Source organism: Aulonocara sp. 'chitande type north' Nkhata Bay, linkage group LG18 (assembly GCF_057382095.1).
Source record: "Aulonocara sp. 'chitande type north' Nkhata Bay isolate Kocher_YH1m ecotype deep benthic linkage group LG18, A_spYH_male_GT1.1, whole genome shotgun sequence".
Classification (NCBI taxonomy): Eukaryota; Metazoa; Chordata; class Actinopteri; order Cichliformes; family Cichlidae; genus Aulonocara; species Aulonocara sp. 'chitande type north' Nkhata Bay.
In genome coordinates this window covers 5,328,292-5,353,519 of record NC_141361.1, presented here as the reverse complement: position 1 = coordinate 5,353,519, position 25,228 = coordinate 5,328,292, and the positions used below count along the sequence as shown (strand labels likewise).

The 25,228-nt window shown below is 41.9% G+C and overlaps 3 protein-coding genes across 3 annotated transcripts; all 3 read right to left on the bottom strand.

Moving 5' to 3' along the window:
* Positions 1-1,014: 1,014 nt before the first annotated feature.
* LOC147307778 (uncharacterized) lies at positions 1,015-3,387 on the bottom strand. The gene has a single exon (XM_086273105.1). It carries the CDS (start codon positions 3,097-3,099, stop codon positions 1,960-1,962), a length of 1,140 nt encoding a protein of 379 aa, XP_086129231.1. The 5' UTR covers positions 3,100-3,387; the 3' UTR covers positions 1,015-1,959.
* Positions 3,388-9,680: 6,293 nt separating this feature from the next.
* On the bottom strand, positions 9,681-10,936 carry LOC147307777 (uncharacterized). The gene has a single exon (XM_086273162.1). It carries the CDS (start codon positions 10,754-10,756, stop codon positions 10,004-10,006), a length of 753 nt encoding a protein of 250 aa, XP_086129288.1. The 5' UTR covers positions 10,757-10,936; the 3' UTR covers positions 9,681-10,003.
* A 3,743-nt stretch (positions 10,937-14,679) lies between these two features.
* On the bottom strand, positions 14,680-16,353 carry LOC147307776 (tripartite motif-containing protein 16-like). The gene has a single exon (XM_086273003.1). The coding sequence runs from the start codon at positions 16,351-16,353 to the stop codon at positions 14,680-14,682; it is 1,674 nt and encodes a 557-aa protein (XP_086129129.1).
* Between the last annotated feature and the right edge of the window lie 8,875 nt (positions 16,354-25,228).

Sequence of the window (25,228 nt, the reverse complement as noted above, 5' to 3'; positions counted from 1 at the left end):
TGCTGCACGAGACAGGGTCTGCTTTAATTCAATGAACCGCATTTCAGCTTCAGTGGTCCAGTTGAGATTAGCTGTGAGATCTCTCATGCCGTGTTCTTTCACCAAATCCCTCAAAGGTTTGGTTTTGCCCACATAGTCAGGAATGTAGTGTCTGCTGTAACCTGTGAGCCCAAGAAATGACAACATTTCTTTAACTGTACGTGGCTGGGGGTGTGACATAATTGTTTCCCTCTGGGACGCCAACATGCCCACCGTCTGCATCGCCACCACACGACCTAGAAATGTAACTTCAGTTCTGACAAGTTGGAGTTTTTCTCTACTTACTTTAAAGCCTGTTTTAGCCAGCTGACGAAGCACAGTCATTGTCGCTTGAAAACAAGCATCAGCTGTTTTAGCGGCAATCAGCAAATCGTCCACATATTGGATCAGTGTGCATCCTTCAGGTAATACACATGGAGAAAGAGCATTTTTAAGTACCTGATTGAAAATGCCAGGTGAAAGGGCAAAACCCTGCGGCAGCCGTGTGTAACGCAGCTGCTGGCCCCTGTAAGTAAATGAAAAAATATCTCTTAAGGATGGATGCAGAGGGAGACAAAAGAAAGCATTTGCCAAATCTATGCATGTGAACCACCGCTGATCTGGAGATAAATTAGTCAGAGCTGTGTACGGGTTTGGTACAGGTACTGTTTGTGTCTTAAGGACAGCGTTTATTGCCCTAAGGTCATGTGCCATGCGATACTTGCCCGTGCCTGACTTTTCAACTGGGAGGATCGGAGTATTCCATGCAGAGGAAGACGACTCCAGCACACCCACCTGCAGGAGCCCTGAAATAGTTTCTGCAATCCCATTATCTGCCTCTGGGCTGTGTCTGTATTGTGAACACCAAATAGGGGTGTCATCCTTTAACTCAAATGTGACGGGTGAACAAAATGTTAAACCCACATCAGTTGGACCTTTAGACCACAGAGTGTCTGGGAGTTCTGTTAAGCCTTTAACAGCTTCCTCATGATCAGATTTCTCCCTGCCATGTGTTCGCTTTAAAAGTTTGTGTTCTAACACACTCTGATCAGTAGCAGTCACAGAAATTCGATATGTTTTACAACTGGGTGAGTATGAGACATCAGTGAGTTGTGTTTGTTGCCAATCTGTGGCCCTTGTGGCTGTTCTCACCATGGGGCCTAAATCTTTTGCTTGATGACCCTCGTGCACTGCCAAAGACACATGGGGAACCGCTTCATCCCCCATTCTATACCAACTCATTTTATCTTCAGGGAGTGGAACAAACGCTGCCACTCCAGCTGTACCAACATAAATGTCCTGAGAGTTAAGCTCCCAAGTTGTCTCATCTAAACACTCATTAAACAATTCCTCAAACCACTCAGTGCGCTCGCGATCGTAAAACAAGGTCACGTGGTAGGGGTCACGCAAGGGTGAGTAAACCGACATGGACATTATCCAGGGACGCCAGAGTTGGTACTGTGCCAGAATTCCATCTGATGTGGTCAGTCGCGCCCAGTAAATCTGCGCTGTGCGTTCACAATCCTCAGATAACAGCCACTGTCCTCTCATTCCTGATTGCAAACAGGACAGCTGTGTGCCATCTTTCAAAGTCACTGTTAATCCATCAGCTCCACACATGATAGTAGCTCCAAGCTTAATGAGCAGGTCCCTGCCCAACAGATTAACTGGAACTTGTGATGAAATCATGTATGAATGTGTTAAGGACTGGCGTCCTAACTCCGTCTTTAGAGGGACGGTCACTGGCAAGGTCATAGGTACCCCAGAGAAGCCGATAACACTGATTTTTGTGTCTGTGAGTGGGATGTCGTCAGGAGCCGTACGAATGGTGGAATACGTCGCTCCTGTGTCCACTAAAAAGGGCAGGTTACGTCCTTGAACCCTCAGTGGCACCAGGGGGTCTGCCCCTCCCCCTATGCCCAGGCCTCTCTGTGGGGTGTGTCAGTATTGTCCCTGCTGCCAGTATTCCACTGAATACTGGCCTGGAGGAGCCATCTGTGAGTTGGGGGCCGACCATTGTCCACGCCCCCTTCTGGCCGAACGTGGCATGTTGGTATTGAACTGCTGAGGTGGTTCTGGGCACTCTCGAACCCAATGTCCAGTCTGACCACAGTTGAAACACACAGTACCTGGCACGTACGGACCTCTAAGCGCACCCCTTTGTCTACCCATGCCGCCGCCTCCTCCCCGTTGACCACCACGTGAACCCCAATTTCCTCTACCGACCCCACGGCCACCCCAATTTGTGCCTCGCGCGGGTCCCGGTGTGTCTACTGGCAATGCATTAGGATCAACATCAGTCCCCATTTGCTGGAAACCTTGAGCTACCATTACTTTTGCTATTTTTTCATCCTTTTTCTTGTCATTTGCCTTTCCCCTCATTTCACCCAGCTGTAATTTCAACAATTGCTCTTTCATGTTATCTGTCTCCTCAGTTTTAGCCATAACCTCATCATGAGCTGTCTGCAGGCAATGCACCAGATGTTTCTCCCACACGTGAGACTCCGCCCCCTCCATGTCGGGATTATCAGTCATGGCCACTCTGACCCTTTCGGGCACACCTTTTAACACAGCGTCTCTAAACCACAATTGTTGCATCCCCTCTCTACCAGGATGCTGGCCAGTGTTAAGGGCCCATGTGGCTTTAGCCTGTTCTATGTACTTCCTTGGAGTTTGATCAGGCTTCCACAACAACTTCAAAATCTTAGCAGCATTTGGAGTGGGATATTTTTCACGTAATGCATGAGATATTTCATTCACAACACGGCAGAACGGGGTGCTATCAACCATCAATGCTGTACCTGCTATTTTTTCTATGTCATCCAGTGCTGTGCCTTTGACACATCTGGCCACCACAGCTCTGAAATCACCTAGGGCCAGTTGAACACCTGTTGTTGCTCTGTCAAACTCTCTCAACCACCCCGCACCTCCGTCCGTAATAGGAGGTAATAACTCAGTCAATGCAGTTACATCTCCCACCCCGTATGGTTTGTATTTCATGTGACCCCCAGCGGTCACCACCAGGGGGAATGTCCCCGGCAGAGACAAAGTGTCCCTATCTTCCTGGCTCCGACGCGTCATGGGGTGTGGTTTGTTTGCAGGTTTGGGCTTGACTACTCTGCCTCTTCCTGATTTTTCTCTAGCTCCGGCCCCGGCCCTCTAGCTCCGGCCCTGCATCTAATTTCTGCTTTTCCCAGACACTTACTGGCGTATTATCATCCAGTGTGCCGGATAACCAGCCCTCGTATGCGTCCCCATCGGGCCCGCACACCTCACCTTTCTCAACCTGTGGTGCAACAACTACTCCACTACCTGCCTCATCATCAGAAATTTGATGACGCTGCTCTAGAGTTATTATAGCTGTTTCAAGCAGCCGCACAGCCCGCTCTTCTTCAGTCTCTACCTGCTGGGGAGACTGTTTCATGGGCGGTGACTGCACTCCGCCACAGGCTCCCTCCTCATTAACAAAAGTGGAGCTTTGCTTTATTCTTTCACTCTTCGGGGCTGGAGTAGGTCGTTTGGGCTCTTTAGATATATCACAATCCACATAACCTCCTGTCACTTCTAAAACTTGGCCATTCTCACCAGAGAGACAGCCCTGCTCCACCCTCAGCACAGGGTAAAGGGGGGCGGGGGCCTGATAGGGAGGGGGAAAACCAGTGAGCGATGACTTCACCGGAGAAGCCGGCAGCATCAGCTTCTCAGGCTCCTCCCTTCTCTCCCTCATCCAGTGCTCCACCCCCTGGCATGTCACAGCCCACCTCGTTACACGGGCTTTCTCCTCCTGAATTTCCTGCAACTTTTTCCCGAGTTTCCGCCTGCTCCAGAAAGAGGCCTCCTCTAACTGTGTACTAATCTCCTGCTCTTCTTCCTGGAGCTTCTGTGCTATTCCCAGAAGTAATTTTGCCAACGAACCTCTTGTTTCTCCTCTCACTCCTTCCTTATCACACAACTCTTTGACTTTCGCTGCCACAGCTGCAGCCTTTGATTTTTTTCTCACCCACGCTGCCAGGTCGCATGACCCTCAGCGCCCGCAACAACTCCTTCACCTGCTCATCAACAGTTTTCCACTCACCCTGCATCACTCCTTTTTCTATGTCAGATTTAAGACCCGACATATTCACACCACCACACACTTCTCACCCTCTCTCTCCTTTTTTTTTTATAATACTTTTTAAATGTTTACACCACAGAGTAATACACCCAATTATGCCCGTCTATCTCTATGTGGCTCCAAATTCCCTCTTTATTCTAATTTCACACTCGTCAGGGGACAGGCACACAACAATTTTAACCACTGAAACGAGGAATTTTAACCTTTTTATTTCTTAACTAATCTAGACTCAACCTTTGTTCGCAAAATGTGTCTTGTTCTAGTCCGGAACAAATGTGAACCCGCGATTACGCTGCGGTCCCAGTGTTATTCCGTAGCTATGCGGGGGCCCTCACCTCCCCAAGTCACCACCTCGGCACCCGGACAACGCCGGTCCTGGCCGCGCGTCCACGAACAGGAGGGTCGCCACTCCTAGGGCAAAATTATTTCCACAGGTACACTAGGCATCAACCTTTGATCCTAAAATGTGTCTTTGCTCTAATGTCCTCCTAATCAAACACATCAACCGTCACTGTCACTGTGTTCACGCTTCACACTTCACACAAAAAACACACTCAGAGCGCGCCTCACTCACACTCAAAACAACACCTAGAGCGCGCTTTACACACAAGACAGCACCCAGAGCGCGCTTCGCAGCTTCGCACACACTCTCACTCAGAGCGCGCCTTCACACACACACACACAACACTTTTCTTCAGCGGGAATTTTACACAGAAACCTCTGAGCTCAACTATTAGATCTTCTTAAAGCACACTGCACCATAGACCAAAATACCCCTTTCTCTGCGCTTATGACCGCCACAACGGGGCAAAGTCGCATCATAAAAGTGATGCTTGCATCCCCGAAGTTATACCTGACATCATAAACCAGGTTTTGCTCTATGTACTTAAAATTTTACTTTGTATTATGACCGCAGCCCTTAAAACTCGACTGACGCCACAAACCACCGTCAAACCTCTATCCAATGTACTAAAACTAGCACCAACCACTACTGCACTTCACGGCCGCACCACCGGAACACGGCCGTATCATAAACCAAACCTACGGACGTGTTTCGCTCTCGCGTTGCCAGCGTTCAACTGCACCGTGAAGCCAGCATCTGCTTTTCCTTAAATCAACTTCTATTTCATAGCCGGCAAAAGCCAGGACGTCACTGACACCATAAACAAAATAAACAAACCTCGACTTCAATGTACTGGACTAATGGCCGCGTCTTCAGAAGAAATTCTAACGTATTATTGCTACAGAAGCCAGTATTAGACCAAATTAAATGTGGAAGGTAAAGTGGCTGCAACTAGCTCAACGTAGTGTCTTATTAGTATCTCGGTAGAAGCAGTTTACTGCAACTAGCTCAACGTAGTATCTTATTAGTATCTCGGTAGAAGCAGTTTATTTAACACACTGGAATTCAGCCTCAACTTATGTTGTTAGTATCTTGCGCCAAAAACCAGACACCGACAAATTTACTGTGAAAATACATGTGACTCAGCGAACAGATTAATTTGGAAAGCCCAATATGCACATTTGGTATAATACAACAGGCTGTGCTTACCTTTTTGTTGTTAGACCGGTCTTCCGTTCGCCTCGCCCCACTTCCTCAGCACACCAAAGATCCGGGTCACACGGCACCAAGTTGTTGAAATCTCCCAATTCTTTGAATCTTTGGGCTGAAGGAAGGACAATACTCGGTGTATAAATGCTCAATCAACAATCATTTATTTCCATACAATTCAACAGTCAGAGCATTACAACGTCCGGACGGGAGAGATGCCTGCAGAGGTTCGACAGCATGTCTCAAAATGGTAGCAACTTTCACAGACTTTTATAGCTAGTCACAGCCCCCCTCTTTGTCATAAAAGCTGCATCTTCACATGTTTTTCTAATTCTTAGCGAGCCTGACTCCTGACCTTGCCTCCCTGTCTTTCTGTGTGAAGCAGGAAGGGGGGTAAGGAATGTGGTTTTATCTCTTCTGCCCAGACACCTAGTCTCCCTCTTACAGCCTTCTTCACATGATTCAGCAATAAAACATCTCAAGAAAACAGTGTCAGACATTCACAGCTGATCAAGGATACAGAGTAATGCACACTTTGTCTAATGAACTACAAATGATTATGTTTCTTTTATTCAAGAGTATAATAGAGACTAAACTACATACATAGCACACCATTAGAACTAAAGGATAATATATGGCCTACAGCTGTTAAGCTAATTTACTACATTGACTACTGGTCATAAAATGGCATATGTTTAACTACTAGTCTCAACAAGACTTTTCACCTCTCATCACCTCTCATCCGAGAAGCTTCTTCAGTTCTAAGATCAAATGGTGGGGAGTCCCAGATTTAAAACTAGTGGGAGTATCCCCCCACAGAGGGACAAAAGGACCCCCTGATGATCCTCTAATCGCCTGAGCCAAGGTATGAAAGCCAAGGTGGCTTGCCTGTTCCATTTGCCCATTAGTTTGAGATGGAAACCGGATGGTAAGCTGACTTGAGCCCCTAGTTCCTTGCAAAACTCTCTCCAAACCCAGAACGTGAACACATGCTGTGTAAGAATCTGGCTGGTGTTCAGAGCTGATGGGAGCTTAGGCAGAGCAATGAAATGCACAGCTTTGGAGAACCGATCGATGATGGTCAGAATAACTGTTACCTGAGGATGGTGGGAGACCAGTGATGAAGTCCAGTGCGATATGAGACCAGGGGCATCTAGGAACGGGCGAAGGAGGCCAGCAGGAGGTGAAACCTAAACTGGAAAAAACTAACACAACACAGAACTGAAACCTAAAATGGAGATGCAGGGAGACGACACAGAATGATGCAGGAAAAAACACAGATGAACCGGCGAGGAGCACACGAGGACACATAGTATAAATACACACAGGGGGAGACATGGAATGGCAAAGACACAGCTGATCCTAATTGACTACACGAGACAGGGGAAATGTGAACACTAGGTTTAGTTTAAACTAAACTTTAGGAACAAAAAAGTAAGAATCAACAGAATTAAACAAAGAACCAACAGCACAGGAAAGTTTAATCTTCATGAAAAACACATGCAGTGACTTCAACGTCCACAATAACACAATGTGTTTGGGCTTATGTGTGTCAGTTTCCAGCTTTAATCTTATGTAACAAGACCTCTTTATAGGTCAATAGAGGAATGAAGTCATTGTTGAACTACAGCTTGTGTGTGTGTCACCTCCACAACATACAACAATAAAATATGATCTTTGAGTAGTGATATGGGAGTAAAATATACCATACTGATGTGAATAGGAGGTCATCTTTTCCCTCGGCTGTTAGGGTACCTGGGTCGTTGACCCAGTGTTTTGTGTTTGGTTTTTTGAGTCTTGTTTAATCATTATTCTGTTCTCTGTGTATCTTATGTTTCCTAGTTATCAGAATCAGAATACTTTATTAATCCTTCAGGATTAATAAAGTATTCTGATTTACTTTATTAAATCAGAATTCAAGGGCTTACGCTCTTGAATTTATTCAGTATTTGTTGTTTAGGTTGTCTTGGTTAGTATTTGGTCCCGTTCATGTCTTTGTCTCGTGTCTTCTCTTGTCCCTTGCTCTCTGTCCTTTTTGCTCTGCTGCAAACAGAAGCAGAGAACACTGGAGCTTCTGGTCTTGGCCAGATCTCTTTTGAAAAAGACATTTTAAAGTCAATGAGACTTTTTACCAGATAAATAAATAAAGAACATTGTAGCGACTTCCACAGTCGCTACAGGCCGGGGATGGAGCCTGCCTATTTGCCTGACGCGCTGTCAAAGTTACGCAATAATGCGAGAGATGGAATTGTTTGCTCGTTTAATTAAAGTGCTTTGAGAGTTTACAGAGTAGTATCATCGGCTCCTGATTCAAACTCTTACAACATCACAGGCTCTAATATAACGAAGCGAAACATGTAGTGCAGCGGTCAACAAAAACTACGGCTACCCAGCCCTCCTCTCTGTCAAAATCAAAACCCGTGAATGACAGAGTGACAACGCCCATTTATGTCACCGCTAGCACCCACGTGACTCCCATAACAACCAAACAAATAAAAACCCAGTGATCATCAAAATTCAATACATTCAATTATGGCTCCTACAAATATAAAAGTCTTCTACTTTATGATGGAAATGTTCTTTCTGGCTCAAAATGACATCATTTATCTGAATCTGTAGAAGAAGAAACAATCTCGGAAAGTCACTTTACTCTGTGTCTCACTGGATGTTCAAAGTTTTTAACAAAAGAGAAAAAGAGAAGCATTCTTTGATTTTAGTCTGTTAGCCCACAAGCTGAGTTTTTATCAGAGTCCTGCATGAGTCAGTGTTATTTCACTGACACCATCACAGTTTTACACACCTGTTCTGTATGACTTTGTCTCAGGTTTGCGGTGATATCCAGCACTCTGAGCTGATGGCAGATCTGGTCAGTCCACAGTAGCTTCAACCACTAAATTATCTCTAACACATCACCAAACCAAAGTCTTCCTGCTAAGAGTACATCAAAGGTGAAAAGCGAGCCTAGAATGTCATCATTTCTGCTCTCCTCTTTCTTCTTCTTCTACTTCTGGACCGCACACATCTGTCGCTGCCCTACTCAGGTCGATCTAATGAAAATCAGCCAGAAATAATAATCAGAAATCCAAATGTAGAATTTGTAGAACAAATGACTGACCAGTGATTAGTGTTTTACAGTGATTACGACAGAAAGCCTGTTTCTGCCACTGCTGCCAAGCATTTGCTCTTTTCAGCTTGTTCAATTGTGGAGGTTTTTACATTCTTTACCTTACAATATAAAGCACCTTGAGGCAACTGTTGTTTTTTGGCACTATATAAATATAAATGAATTGAACTGGTAGCAACTTTATGAATGAGAAAATGAAAACAAGTGTCAGTCAGCTGGTTCATGTCCAGCAGGTGGGGAGGAATCAGTGAGTCTGTTACTCCAGTTACTTACTGAGAGGTAAAGTTAAAGAAAACGAGTTTCCTTCATCGCACTAAACCTGCCCACTAAACATGACCCTGAATGAACCCATATGTAAAGGACTGTAGGTTTTAAGCAGGCTCAGGTAATGGCAACACAATAGATGAGGAAAGTGGGGGAACTCTGACGACATCTAGTGGACATCTTGAAGATGACGGGTCTGAACAGAGAGCAATGCAGGTCTGTGGAGAAGATTGCAGCACACTGTGAAATATGAACTATGAATAATATCTACATCTGTAATGATGTAATCAAAATAGGCTCCATGTAGTTCAAGTTCTGTTACTGTACTTATGAAGCAAACTGCACACACAGAGTTGGCAAACATTGAGTTTACTTGCATTTAGGCAAAATGATATAAACACTTATCATGAGCCAATATAGCACATTTAACTGCTTTTATTTAGCAGGGATTACACAATACACAAAATTAGTCACAAACATTTTTAATCAAATCTTGCAACATGTTGCTAAGAAGAACCAGGACAACCAGGTCAAAGCCATACTGAAGTATAACCTTCATTAACATAAATCACAAAGAAAACATATTTAAATAAAAATTGTATACTTGTCTTGAACTTTTTTAAATCTTTAGTCCTGTGTATCAAAACTTATTTATTGGCTGATAAAAAGGAATCACATCATGGTTGTTACAAGGAACAAGTGATGAAAAACTCATTTTCATGTTTGTTTTCTTCTATACTGAAGAAGAAATACAAGTTTCTGTGGTAAATATTAAAAGAGCATCCATGTTCAATAAATATTTGTGTCACCTTTAAAGACCAATAAAAAAAATATCAAACTTAGAGAAACATAAAGTCAGGGCTGGAACAAACAACATAGAGTGCCCTTCACTGCTGTGGACAGGAAATGTACCGTGACTTGGAGCATGAGGTCATTTTCTACCTCGGGTGCTGCAGTGATTTGGTTTGTCACTCAGGTGGATCCTTAGATGAAAATTCAGTCCTGATTTCCAACTGAATCTTTCCCCACAGGAGCTACAAATATATGGTTTCTCACCTGTGTGGATCCTTCTGTGACTTTTCATAGTCGACAAGTCTCTAAACTCTTTCCTACAGACGTTGCAAGAATACGCTTTCTCACCGGTGTGGATTCTCAAATGAGTTTCTAGTCCTGATTTCTTACCAAATCTTTTCCCACATGTGCTACAGAAATACGGCTTCTCGCCTGTGTGGATTCTCACGTGACTTTCAAATCCGGATTTCTTATTAAATCTTTTCCCACAGGTGATGCAAAAATATGGCTTCTCGCCTGTGTGGATTCTCACGTGAGTTTCCAATCCTGATTTCCAAATGAATCTTTTCCCACAGGTGCTACAAGAATGTGGCTTCTCACTTGTGTGAACTCTCATGTGTCTCGTCAGGTTGGATTTACACTGAAAAGTTTTTCCACAAGTGTCACAGCTTACAGATTTTTTACTTGTATCAGTTTCACTCCGAGACTTATCTGTTCGGTTTTTGTGACGTCTCCTTTTCTTCAGCTCCGCATTTCTAGTTGATCCCGAGTCCACATGCTGGTTTTCTTCCTGTTCCTCAAGCTCTGGTTCAGGAAAGTTAAGAGCAAGGAGCTGGTCATCGTTTGGTTCTGATTCACTGAGGTCACTTTCCTCAAAACTAGAAGTCACCATAAAACTATTGATCTCCTGCTTCAGTACAATCTCCTCCAGCTCCTGACTGGTGCAGAGTTCCTCCTGTTCCTCTTTAATCTGTGGAGGATCTGGGTCCTCCTGGTCCAGACTTGAGTTCCTCTCCTGCTGATTGGCGACAAACTCCTCCTCCTTACAGGCAGTTTGCTGGTGGAGGTCTAAACGAACAATAAAAAAAATGTAATTATAGAAAAACACTTCTGAGAAGATAAAGTTTTAGTTAAAGTCTGTAATGAGGGCATGTTGCTCACATTTGCAGGTGAAATTAAAAGTGTGTAAAAATGAAGTTATTTGTGCACTCTGATGCAAATGAGAACTTGAGTTCTGACATTTTTCAGCAACATTAAGAGTAAAAAAAACCTTTCAAACAAAAAAGAACTCACTTATTACTGACTGACTGATGATCTATTTTGGAGTTGATCTCGAAACTGATCTACATCTTGATATTTTTCAAAATAATCTTCACTATTGGGGGTGGCTGTAGCTCAGGCGGTAGAGCAGATCATCTACTGATCGGTTCGATTCCCGGCTTCACCTAGTCTGCATTTCAAATATCCTTGGGCAAGATACTAACTCCAAGTTGCCTCAAGTTGCTCTTTGATCTGTGGAATGTGTGTCTGAATGTTGGTAGAAAGCACTAAGAAAAATGTGCTTGTGCGAATGGGAGTGAGTGGGTGAATGCACAAGTTTTGTAAAGCGCTTTGAGTGCTCAAGATTGAGTAGAAAAGCGCTATATAAGAACCAGTCCATTTAAAACTCCCTGTCATGTTTTCACGAATACACATTAAATAGATCTGACTGATACAAACTGTAGGTTTAATATTAATGTTAACACTTCAGAAAAGCGATTACAGTTTTACCGCTGGTCTGTAAATCTTTCTCAGGTTTCCAGATGTTATGCAGCTGTCTGAGCCGCTCTTCCCCGCTCCAGACGACGATGCCTTCATCCTCGTGTTTCACTACAAGCTGTTCTCCCTCTTGACTGATGCAGAGTTCCTCCTGTTCCTCTTTGATCTGTGGGGGATCTGTGTCCTCCTGGTCCAGATTGAAGTTCCTCTCCTGCTTCCAGACCTGCTGGCCAGCCAGATCTTCCTCCTCCTTACACTTCATGTTGATGTGGGACTTGAGGAACAAAGTAAAAAGAAAAAGATTAGACAGGTAAAGGTGCAGCCTCAGTCAGCAGGGCTGTACACTGTGAGCATGTTGCTCACATATGTGAGAGAGGTTTGTACAAATGTTTCAGAAGCACCATGTGACTCCCTCTCTTTGTTGGAAAGTCTTATTAATTCACTTTATAACTATTACTTTGAAGATAAATTTCTACCATCACAAAAATATTATGACCTCTTTAAAAACAAACAACGGCAACTACATGACTTAAATTCCATGTTTAGATGAAGGTAATGGTCAATGCCTTTTGACAGGGGAAAAACCTCCACACAGAAGAATCTTACTTGGCTGAATCATAAATTATTCACCATGATTAAAACTGCAGATGAGCAATAATCTGCATTTTATTTTAGCCAAAGAGGAATGTTTCTGTTTGTCTGTGATCTGACTTTTTCTGCTGGGTCCAAATTTCATTTTATCCTGTGTAAGTTTGTTTCTCTTCCTGTTAACTAGCAAAGTCAAAATCACCTTGATTCATTTAACTTTAATTCAATTATAAATGTAATCATTTTATTGAACAATTAATTTCATTTCAATGAAAAACAATTACTTAAAAGAAAGAGATTAAGTTGGAGAGAGACATGTGGCCATCTTTTAGTGAGTTAGACCCTGATTAAGGGCTATTTTTAAAAGTAAAGCCCATCTCTCAAAGTCCCTGCCGGCCTGCCTCCACCTCGGGAAGTCTGTGGGTGCAGACGGAGGTGAGGAGCACCACAGGCGGCAGAGAACTGTCTGTAGCCCCGGAGTGAGGCGTCGTGAACCGAAGCAGACAGCGAACTGTGGCACAGTGCAGAAAACCGAAGCTTTCCCTCCCTGTTTGGTTTTGATGTGTCTCATGAAAGTCTATTGTTAAAAGTTTACCTTTAAAAAAAACGGACGCACTTGTTTGATTAGCTGCTCTCTGATTTTAGCCTGTTAGCTTACAGACTGAGCTCAGATCGTTCCTGTGTTAGTTCATTGAGAACATCACAGTTTTACATACCTGCTGCGTGACTTCATCTCGGGTCTCCGGCTGATATACAGCAGTCTGAGCCAGTGGCGGATCTCATCATCCTGGACGACTGTTTTTAATGTTTTTAACCACGGAGATTTCTTCTGCATCATCAGTCTCTCATTGTTAAACTCTCCCAGAAACTGAAGACAGTTGTGCCATTTCCGCGCTTCTTGTTCTTCTATTGAGTAGACGGCAGACTACACATGTCCAAGGGTAATACTGTCCTCCTCAGGCCATTGGCATCAAGTCAAAGCCTTAAAGTCTGGTACTTTGCGCATGGTCATTTTTTACGAACAGCAGAATCACAAGACAAAGCGTGCCAATGTTTATACTTTTCACTGTGACTGCCAAATAGATGAAAAAGTAGATGTTAAAAAACAACTTATAGTTTTGTCATTGGGCTGGTAGAAAGCTATGAGTTTCTGTCCCTTTGTCTGACCTTAGAGACTTATTTTAAAAGGAAACATTACAATCCTTTAAAGCAAGTATTTTCACCTCTGTTCCCCCCTCTGTACTTAGCTTTTTTGTTGTCATGTCAGTAATTGTCCAGTTGATGGCTCCCTTGGATCACAAGCCTGTCTCATGAGTCCAAGTGAATATATTCTTAATAAACAGCTTTGAAGAATTTGTGACCAACTTTGTTTAATTCGGAACATCATCATCATGAGTCAAACTCACTCTTGGATCTACAAAATATTTAACAAAAACAAACATCACTGAATCATAAGGTATTTGCTCCAACTCTTAGTCCAGAAACACATGAGTGAACTAGATCAGCTGCTCCTCCAGTTCAGCTGTGGATTTATATCATTATTTATATTTGTAAAGTGGATATGCAGTTTTTCAGTACTAATATAAGCATTTTATATCATTGCTTTATTGACAGATGTTTGGTGTTCAAGGTCAGGCATCAGTTTGAAAAAAACAAACAAACACACTGAGTTGAACTTGAACTTCCTACTGACAAAAACTAAAATTGGTGCAAAAATAACCAGAAACATATAAGAAGCATCCTGGAGGTGCTGCAGACAAGATAGGACCAATAACATGTCAACAGGAAATCCTTTTTACTAATTTGTTTATTTCTTTTTAGATTTTTACTCTCCATTTTAAGCCATGATGTTTGCTGATACTGTGTTCCTACTGTTTGTTCTCATTAATAGTTCTGTTTTTAACATTCTGTGCTGAAGCTGGAGGAAATGTTTCTACAGTGTCAGATGATACAGCTCCAAACTAAATAAGTGACTAACTAACGATGCTTTAATACACTTTACTATAAATTATGATATAGTGCACTTTCTTAAAATTTCTTATTGCTCTGTAATTAATTGTTTTCTTTATAAATGTACAAATGAGAATAAAATCTGTGTGATAAAGGAAGGTCTGTAGACTTCTCTGTTAAGATTAGTGAAGAGAAACAACAACATACAAATACCTAAGAAAAATATTCAGTAAACATTTAGAAGATAGAGAAGTTTATGTTGTCATGTGGAGAAATTTTTCAAATAAAAATATCCATAAGCATTGATAGTCTCCATGGCTGAACAGACACAGGAAAGAGCTCCACCTATAAAACGTAAAAACATCAAGACAACATGTTGAAGATGTCGAGGTACTGCCCATAATGTTTGACTGACATCTGATTTATGTGCAGCACATAAATACCACAATAATGATGGAGAGAAACTAAAAGGGAACTAAAATACAGATTTAAACTTACAACAATATGAAAGACTTCAGTCTATTTCACTTTAATCAACTCAGCAGTGGCTCCATTTTGCCAAACCATCAGTCCAGCATAGAGCGGCTGAGTGAATGTGGTCTGGACTCTGTGGAGGAGAGTCATGGTTTCAGAGACGCTGTAGAAGGACAAAATACCTGCTCTGTGATCCAGGTACACTCCTACTCTGGAGGAACGAGGACCTGAGACAGGAGTTTCAATGTTGTTGTACCAAAATATATAACTGTTGTTGTTACAATATAATGACCAAGATTTGTCATTATATCCAAATTCAGATTCACCTCCTTTTCTGCTGATATTCTTGTATGCGACTGCTACATCAACTCCTCCCCCTCTCCACTCCACCTCCCAGTAACAACGTCCAGTCAGACTCTCTCTACTCAGGACCTGATACCACCATCCAGTGAATCTGTCTGGATGATCAGAATAAGACTGTTGTTGATTCATAAATGTTGCTTTTCTGTTCCCCTCTGATAATAACAGCTTTTTGTACGCTGTGTTTGGATCCAGTGTGATTTCACATGAATATTTTAAGAATCCAGCTCTGGTCTTTGGCTCTGGTTGTGACAGTGAAACATCCACTTCAGTGACTGTCAGTGAGATGTTTGTCCGTTCCTCTCTCAGAATGTCCTGTAGTTTATCTCTGACCTCTGACACAGCTGCTGTCACATCCTCAAAGTAGCTCAGAGGACGGATATTGATGCTGGATGAGTCTGTAGACTCACTGAGTGCTGACAGTGAGGGGTAGTTGTGTAGAAACTGGATGTGATCCTCTGTGTGTGAGAGCTGCTTCAGCTCAGCATCTTTCCTCTTCAGCTCAGTGATCTCCTGCTCCAGCTTCTCCTGAAGCTCTTTGACTCGACTCACTTCAGTTTCCTGCTGGGATCTGATCTGCTGCTTCACATCAGAGCTTCTTTTCTGGATGAGATGGATCAGCTCAGTGAAGATCTTCTCACTGTGCTCCACTGTTTGATCAGCAGACTGATTGATGGCCTCCACCTCCTGTTGAAGCAGCTTCACATCTTTCTCTCTGTCCTGGATTCTCTGCTGGATGTTTTGTCGACTCACCTCCAGCTCTCTCTGCCTCTCAGTCCTTTCTGCTGCAGCTGAGACTGTGTCGTGGCCTTTATGTTCATCCACAGAGCAGAGATAACAGATACTCTGCTGATCAGTACGGCAGAACATCTTCATCACCTCATCATGACGAGAGCAGATGTTCTCCTGGAGCTTCTTGGAGGGCTCCACCAGCTTGTGTTTCTTTAATGAAACTGCAACAATATTATGAGTCTGAAGGTGTTTCTCACAGTAAGATGCCAGACAGACTAAACAGGACTTGAAGGCTTTCATTTTTCTTCCAGTGCAGACATCACAGGCCACATCTTCAGGTCCAGCATAGCAGTGATCAGCAGGAGCAGCTTGGAGTCCAGTCTTCTTCAGCTGCTCCACTAAAACTGCTAACATGGTGTTTTTCACCAGGACAGGCCTCGCTGTGAAAGTCTGTCTGCACTGAGGGCAGCTGTAGATTTTCTTCTTTTCCTCTTCATCCCAGAAGCTTTTAATACAGTTCATGCAGTAGCTGTGTCCACAGGGAAGAGCCACCGGATTCTTCAGTAGATCCAAACAGATCGAACAAGAGAAGGTTTCTCGATCCAGCTGAACTCCTTTCTGCGCCATTTCTCCTCTCAGTGTCAGTGACTGTGTAAGTTTCACTTCCTTAATATAGAAACTGGTCTGACCTGAACAACAAGTGTTGCTGCTGTGAATGGGGCCTGCCAGCTCTAACATACGTTGGTTACACCCATCTTCATAATGTAGATCTAAAGGGGAGGGAACACAGAACGATATGGACAGACAGGAGGTGCTGAGCTAGAGAGCAGGAAGAAGAGGAAGGGTTTTCATGCTGTGATTCATTCCAGAAAGCAGGAAGAGGCTCTGTGTTTAATTGTTTTTCTGTTCAAACCTTTAACTAAATAATATAAATGTCAATAACTGGATGCCTCTCTATTCTTTTTGTTAATCTGCTAAATGAATAGTTTGTTTCTTTTAACAATTCAAATAGCAGAAATGAACAGCTGACAGCTTGTCAGACTCAGACTGTAAACCATAGAGACAGTTTATATATACATTTAGTCAGGGCAGTGCAGAGATGTTTAAAGGGGCGGGTGCTCACAGTTAAAAAGGGCACATAGAAGCAGGCTGAAGAACAACAACCCACATTCATCAAGAATCTAATATGGAATCACATCACACTACATCACTGTCATCAGGTGGGCACAATGCAAAGCAAACGTAGCCCATTTTTTACCTGATGGGTACAATGTTGCTGTTTGGGGGGTTGCTTCTGCTCTTGCTGCTGATAGTGCTGGAGGGCAGGGCTGTGTTGATCTGAGACTGTAGAGATTAAACAGTCCACAGGAGAGAGGGTAGCTGATTAAACAAGTGTTATGAGATAATAATAAAACGCAAAGATTGGTCACGGCGCTTGGAACCATAAGGCAACAAAACTGGGAAATAAACTAAGCTCTGCCTGTGAATCACTCTTTGCCTCTCTTCTTCCTTCCATCTCCTCATCTCATCTATCACATTCCACTTGCTGTCCATCTGAGAACGAGGCACAGTTTGCTATTGAATCCATCTATTATTTAATTATACATTTTAACAACTCTTGCACCTAATCCCCTTAGGCAGAGCAATGAAATGCACAGCTTTGGAGAACCGATCGATGATGGTCAGAATAACTGTTACCTGAGGATGGTGGGAGACCAGTGATGAAGTCCAGTGCGATATGAGACCAGGGGCATCTAGGAACGGGCGAAGGAGGCCAGCAGGAGGTGAAACCTAAACTGGAAAAAACTAACACAACACAGAACTGAAACCTAAAATGGAGATGCAGGGAGACGACACAGAATGATGCAGGAAAAAACACAGATGAACCGGCGAGGAGCACACGAGGACACATAGTATAAATACACACAGGGGGAGACATGGAATGGCAAAGACACAGCTGATCCTAATTGACTACACGAGACAGGGGAAATGTGAGCAGAACACACTAACATAAGACATGGACCTTCACAATAAAACAGGAAATGCACAGAGACATGATACAGACACTAAATAGAGGGGAACACAGAAACCAAACTCTAAGAACTAACTAAGGCTACATTCACACTGCAGGCGAAAGCGCATTAAATCCGATTTTTTTGACCCTATGCGACCCTATATCCGATCATGCTATGACAGTGTGAACGGCACAAATCCAATATTTTCAAATCTGATCTGGGTCACTTTCACATGTGGTACTGAATACTGAATCTGAATATGCAAATTAGGGGAAATTTACATCAAATTAAATGAGTAATGGCTGATTTGATGACCAAAATCAATGATGGTACTTAGAAACACATGACATTACACATTACATTTTCATGCAGTTAGAAGTTTGAACCTGCAGCTTTATTAAATGAACACCTGGTATCCAACAAGAGTTTAGTTTAAACTTTAGGAACAAAAAAGTAAGAATCAACAGAATTAAACAAAGAACCAACAGCACAGGAAAGTTTAATCTTCATGAAAAACACATGCAGTGACTTCAACGTCCACAATAACACAATGTGTTTGGGCTTATGTGTGTCAGTTTCCAGCTTTAATCTTATGTAACAAGACCTCTTTATAGGTCAATAGAGGAATGAAGTCATTGTTGAACTACAGCTTGTGTGTGTGTCACCTCCACAACCTACAACAATAAAATATGATCTTTGAGTAGTGATATGGGAGTAAAATATACCATACTGATGTGAATAGGAGGTCATCTTTTCCCTCGGCTGTTAGGGTACCTGGGTCGTTGACCCAGTGTTTTGTGTTTGGTTTTTTGAGTCTTGTTTAATCATTATTCTGTTCTCTGTGTATCTTATGTTTCCTAGTTATCAGAATCAGAATACTTTATTAATCCTTCAGGATTAATAAAGTATTCTGATTTACTTTATTAAATCAGAATTCAAGGGCTTACGCTCTTGAATTTATTCAGTATTTGTTGTTTAGGTTGTCTTGGTTAGTATTTGGTCCCGTTCATGTCTTTGTCTCGTGTCTTCTCTCGTCCCTTGCTCTCTGTCCTTTTTGCTCTGCTGCAAACAGAAGCAGAGAAAACTGGAGCTTCTGGTCTTGGCCAGATCTCTTTTGAAAAAGACATTTTAAAGTCAATGAGACTTTTTACCAGATAAATAAATAAAGAATATAAAAGTCTTCTACTTTATGATGGAAATGTTCTTTCTGGCTCAAAATGACATCATTTATCTGAATCTGTAGAAGAAGAAACAATCTCGGAAAGTCACTTTACTCTGTGTCTCACTGGATGTTCAACGTTTTTAACAAAAGAGAAAAAGAGAAGCATTCTTTGATTTTAGTCTGTTAGCCCACAAGCTGAGTTTTTATCAGAGTCCTGCATGAGTCAGTGTTATTTCACTGAGACTGTCATGATCCAAGCCGCCAGGAACACACAGGCACAAATGTAATCTTCAAAAAAAAGGGTTTTATTATACCCCAAAAAGGACAAAATGATTACAAAAATTCAAAATAACAAAAAATAAAGTTTGTAAGAACCAAGTGGGCCCATAAAAGAGGTTACCTTAACAGACCGCTACTCAAAAATCACTTAACAAAAACATAACTCAAACTGACCTGCCCAAATGAGAAACAGCTCCAGTTATATAGCAAATGAATAAACCATTATATAAACCAAAGGTGAAAACTAAAGGGATAACAGATAACCATCATTCAAGAAGAACCCCATTCCCCCTGCATGATCACAATAGATGGTCCAGTCCACTTTATTGGCTTCTGCATTTAAACCAGCTCCACCCTCAGCCTCCTCTTTCAGCCAAACCAGGAAGGACTGGAGCGGAGGTCAGGTAACTGAGAAAGAGCAGAAATATAATCAATATAACATACCTATATAAAATAACAAACAATGCAAAGCAAAGTCTATGCTAGTGATGGGCAGATGAAGCTTCGTGAAGCACTGAAGCTTGTATTGAAAAACGGTTCATTACTCGAAGCTTTTCAACACAGTCCTCTCCGGTGACATCTGGTGGTGAAAATTTTGAAGAGCAGCTTGAATCTGCAAAATAAAACGGACTGCTCAATCATCGCTGCTCACTCAAGAGTGGAGTTCTCTCTGATATTGGGCCACCGTTCCGTTGCTTTGAACATGTAATTGGTTTTGTTTTCTCGATTGGGGGGCTGAAAAAAATGTAATGCGTATTTGCGTAATACATTTTGATCAATAAACTTTCCCTATTTAAACATGCACTATGGTGTGGCCTTTCTTTGCTCATAACTCCTTGATGTTGGTAAATACAATAAGTGAGCAATATATATAATATACATATGATAATGCACAGCACATTATGGAGTATGCCCCTGCTGTGAAGTCCTGCCTCCATCTACTTGTCGTTTAATCACTGGACAGCTGGACAGGTTCATACAAAATATTAGATGAGGCCAATTGTCCTATACATATTTTTGACCTAGGGGTGGGATTGATTGTGAACTGGAAAGGGAAAATGCTTAGGAAGCTGAGTACGGCTGCATCGTCACTGATTTGTAGAATCATTTTGATTCGATACAGGATCCGATTCAATTTGATTGGAATCTGGAAAGTTTTGCCTCAGTCAGAAATATTACAAGTCTGATCATTTTAACAGTATATATCCATAATTTCGTATCTATTAAAAGAAAGCTGACACATGTGAGACTTAATTAGAGATGTAAACAGAGAGTTATGAAACCTGCAGCTGCAGAAGCCAGCGAAAAAAAAAGAGGCAAACACAGCGCGGACCCGACGACACATCAAAATCTGACTCTGACGCGTCGGGTCCGCGCTCTGTGTTCACGTTTGTATGCAGAATCCGTAAACCTGCTCCCAGTTACTGTTTTAGCTGCATGGTGTTTGACGACATGTTGTGAGGTTTAACCTGAGATGCTGGCGTTTCAGGCATAATAACGTTAATTTACAAATCGACACTGGATTTTAATGAATCAATATCACTTTATTCAATTTAGCATGGATTGTAATCAGAAAAGCGATAATCAAAACCCACCCCTAATCAAGAACTTGCAAAGTAAAAACATGCTCTATGTCAGGTAGCCCTTTTGTTATTTACATTTAAAAAGAGGATTAGTGTTACTGTGCGCTGGCTGAGTCTGTTTCTTTTCTTAGAAATAGTTTCTCCTGCCCTGGAGAAAATCCACTTGCATGGAACAGAAGAGGCTGTGGAGTGCAGGAACCACACTGCAAGTTGGTAGATATGCAGGTATTCCTGGGTCCTGCAGACTATCACCTAAAAACAATAAACAAAATGATTTTCTAAACTGTAGCAATGTAATGTACGTATAGTGTCAAATACATTTTTGTAGTCTTCATCAGCTTTAATTCACATGGAAGTGTTCCTAAAGTCATATGCTGTAATGATATTTACATTATGAAAACATGATTTTGGACATTTCAAGTTTTTCACTTCGGCAGATAAAATGAATTGAGCAAAATCAACTCAAAATATTCCCACACGCCAGAACGTCCTCTCTTCCTCGCTGGCTCCATATCTGTCAGTGGAATGATCACCTCGTCGCTATCTGTCACCATCAACACACTCCACGAATCCCGTGGATGATTCTCTTCCTTATATCCGTTTGAATCAGGTACCGAAGCAGTTACGTGCGTAATGAAGCTTCGGACGTCACTGGTCACGTGACTTTTGCCAAACGAAGCAAGCCTCGACACAGTGCTTCTGAACCAGTGTGTTGTTTTTTTCGACACACGCTCCGGAGCGTCAGCTTCAAGCGGGCCATCACTAATTGAAGCTTTTCATCCAATTGGTTCACCCCAGCGCAAAGCTTCTTGAAGCTTCATTTGCTCTAGTAGGACACCTACTGGACGTAAAAATAATAGCTGGCATGAATTTGAAGAGTGTGGCCTTTTGCACACAGCCTGTAAATGTCAACAACAAAAGGAGTGTGTAAAACATGTATATTGTAGTGATGGCAGTATACTGTGTATATTTATACTGGCAGTATGGAAAATGATTATTTGGAAATGCTTAAAATGCAAATGATCATTTACTGTGAGGTGAGGTGTGGTTGGGGTGTGGACAGTGGTTGTGCGGTTGTAACGTTGAGGTATGGACAGCTACACAGTCCTGCCTGTTCACATTTTATTCTGTAAAAACTAAATTTTCACTGCTTTTATGACCTTTTTAGTGGGGAGAACATAGCTAGGATTTAATGATTTAACAAATCTTTTGAATCCTTTGTCCTCCACAATGCTAACTGGCTGGGAGTCCTCAATCACCATGCTGACCAGGTCTTCATCTATTTGAGATTGTTCTCCTGAGGAAAGACAATAAAGACAAAGCACAAATATAAATATCACACACGTAACTTATAACAGTTGTATAAGATTGTTATATCATTTAGTAACATTACTGCATGCTATATTATCATTGCATTTGATGGCTCACCTGGTCTTGCTCCACAATCGGTGTCCCCCTTATTCTCATGCAAAGCTCTGTAGTGCCTAAGCATGGATGAGGTGTTGTTGTTATATCCCAGCTCCCTGGCACATAGCAAACACTTCACCTTGTACAAAAGTCAAGACAGCTTAACATAAATTGTATTGCAGCATCAGTATTATGAAAATACATCTTCTGTAGAAATTTACATAGCTTGTTGGGAGGAATAAAATCACAATGTTCCCACACAGGGGAGGACATCCTCCTCTTCTTAGCTGGCTCCATTCTCTCCTGACTTTCTCTCCTCACTCTCATAAACCTCCAAACTGTCTCCAAACTCTCACTAACCGCAACTCTCCATCAAACACCTACATTTTGAATGAAGTCTGAGGGTTTATATCGCTGTCATATCTCGCGGCAAAGTTCGAACCACTTCATGAACCAGTCACGTGGTACAGCCGGGCAGCGAGGCTTCGGACGTCATCATTTTCAGCTCCTCCCATAAATGAAGCAAGCCTCGATACGCGCATCGCGGAAACGCCCCCTCAATTACCCGACACACGCTCCGAAGCCTCGATACAGAACGTCACATCACTACAGGTAACCTCAAAACGTCAAATTAGTTAACTTATGATCACAGAAACTTTAAAGCATAACGTAAACATAAGACAAAAGACCAAATGAATATTACTAAGTGTCTCAGTTGTGTGGTTGCATGCACCCATCACAGTGACCATCACAGTTTTACACACCTGTTCTGTATGACTTTGTCTCAGGTTTGCGGTGATATCCAGCACTCTGAGCTGATGGCAGATCTGGTCAGTCCACAGTAGCTTCAACCACTAAATTATCTCTAACACATCACCAAACCAAAGTCTTCCTGCTAAGAGTACATCAAAGGTGAAAAGCGAGCCTAGAATGTCATCATTTCTGCTCTCCTCTTTCTTCTTCTTCTACTTCTGGACCGCACACATCTGTCGCTGCCCTACTCAGGTCGATCTAATGAAAATCAGCCAGAAATAATAATCAGAAATCCAAATGTAGAATTTATAGTTCCCCATTGATGCAATTTGGTTATTAAATTTAAGAAGCAGTCTGTAATGCTCACCCCAGCATAGTTGAAGCAGATCATCAAAGCATGCTGAACACTTTCTACCATTCCACATGTGCATTTTCTATCCAGGTACTCAACAGCACCAAACCATAATTGTGAATCCATGGCTTTGATCTGGTGAAAATCACCCTACCCCTACTGTTCATCTTTACACACAACAGATGGTGTTTCTGTATCTTATGACTGAATGAAAAGTAATGACAACCGTTATTTTCAATCTTCCATTGCTTCTACCTGTTGTTTCTCTGTATTATTGTCGGATCTTTACCTTCAAATAAAGTGCCTTCAATATAAACTGCCTCGAGGTAACTTGTTGTAATTTGGTGTTTTATTAAGAAAATTGAACTATTGTGGCAGAAAAGTTGGATGCAAACCAAGACTAAAAGTCCTCAGGCAGGAGTCATAGCTGGGCTTTAGCATCTGGGTCACCCACTTTACCCAGGGAGCTAAACCAGCATCTCCAACAGGTGATTTGTTTGTCTGGCAGTTTCAGGCTGGGAAAGCTTGTTAAACTTTAACAAAACATTATTTGGCACCAACGTGAATGATTTGGGTCATGTTTATCACGTCTGAGTCAGGGAGCAAAGGTCACCTCCTTTATGCAGGATTTCACCTTATGCCAACAGGGGAAAAAAATCACGAGTTCTTAAACAAGCTGTAGGTCATGTTACTACACACATTTCAATATGTAAGCATTTCATCATGTTTTAGAGTCTCAGAGTTATTTCAGCCTCATCTTCACATATTTTCACAAATATTCACATTATCTCCGAGATCCAGTTGTGAAATTTTTTTCCCTCAGTGTAACCGATTGCAACACAACAAATGACTGACCAGTGATTAGTGTTTTACAGTGATTACGACAGACAGCCTGTTTCTGCCACTGCTGCCAAGCATTTGCTCTTTTCAGCTTGTTCAATTGTGGAGGTTTTTACATTCTTTACCTTACAATATAAAGCACCTTGAGGCAACTGTTGTTTTTTGGCACTATATATAAATATAAATGAATTGAACTGGTAGCAACTTTATGAATGAGAAAATGAAAACAAGTGTCAGTCAGCTGGTTCATGTCCAGCAGGTGGGGAGGAATCAGTGAGTCTGTTACTCCAGTTACTTACTCAGAGGTAAAGTTAAAGAAAACGAGTTTCCTTCATCGCACTAAACCTGCCCACTAAACATGACCCTGAATGAACCCATATGTAAAGGACTGTAGGTTTTAAGCAGGCTCAGGTAATGGCAACACAATAGATGAGGAAAGTGGGGGAACTCTGACGACATCTAGTGGACATCTTGAAGATGACGGGTCTGAACAGAGAGCAATGCAGGTCTGTGGAGAAGATTGCAGCACACTGTGAAATATGAACTATGAATAATATCTACATCTGTAATGATGTAATCAAAATAGGCTCCATGTAGTTTAAGTTCTGTTACTGTACTTATGAAGCAAACTGCACACACAGAGTTGGCAAACATTGAGTTTACTTGCATTTAGGCAAAATGATATAAACACTTATCATGAGCCAATATAGCACATTTAACTGCTTTTATTTAGCAGGGATTACACAATACACAAAATTAGTCACAAACATTTTTAATCAAATCTTGCAACATGTTGCTAAGAAGAACCAGGACAACCAGGTCAAAGCCATGCTGAAGTATAACCTTCATTAACATAAATCACAAAGAAAACATATTTAAATAAAAATTGTATACTTGTCTTGAACTTTTTTAAATCTTTAGTCCTGTGTATCAAAACTTATTTATTGGCTGATAAAAAGGAATCACATCATGGTTGTTACAAGGAACAAGTGATGAAAAACTCATTTTCATGTTTGTTTTCTTCTATACTGAAGAAGAAATACAAGTTTCTGTGGTAAATATTAAAAGAGCATCCATGTTCAATAAATATTTGTGTCACCTTTAAAGACCA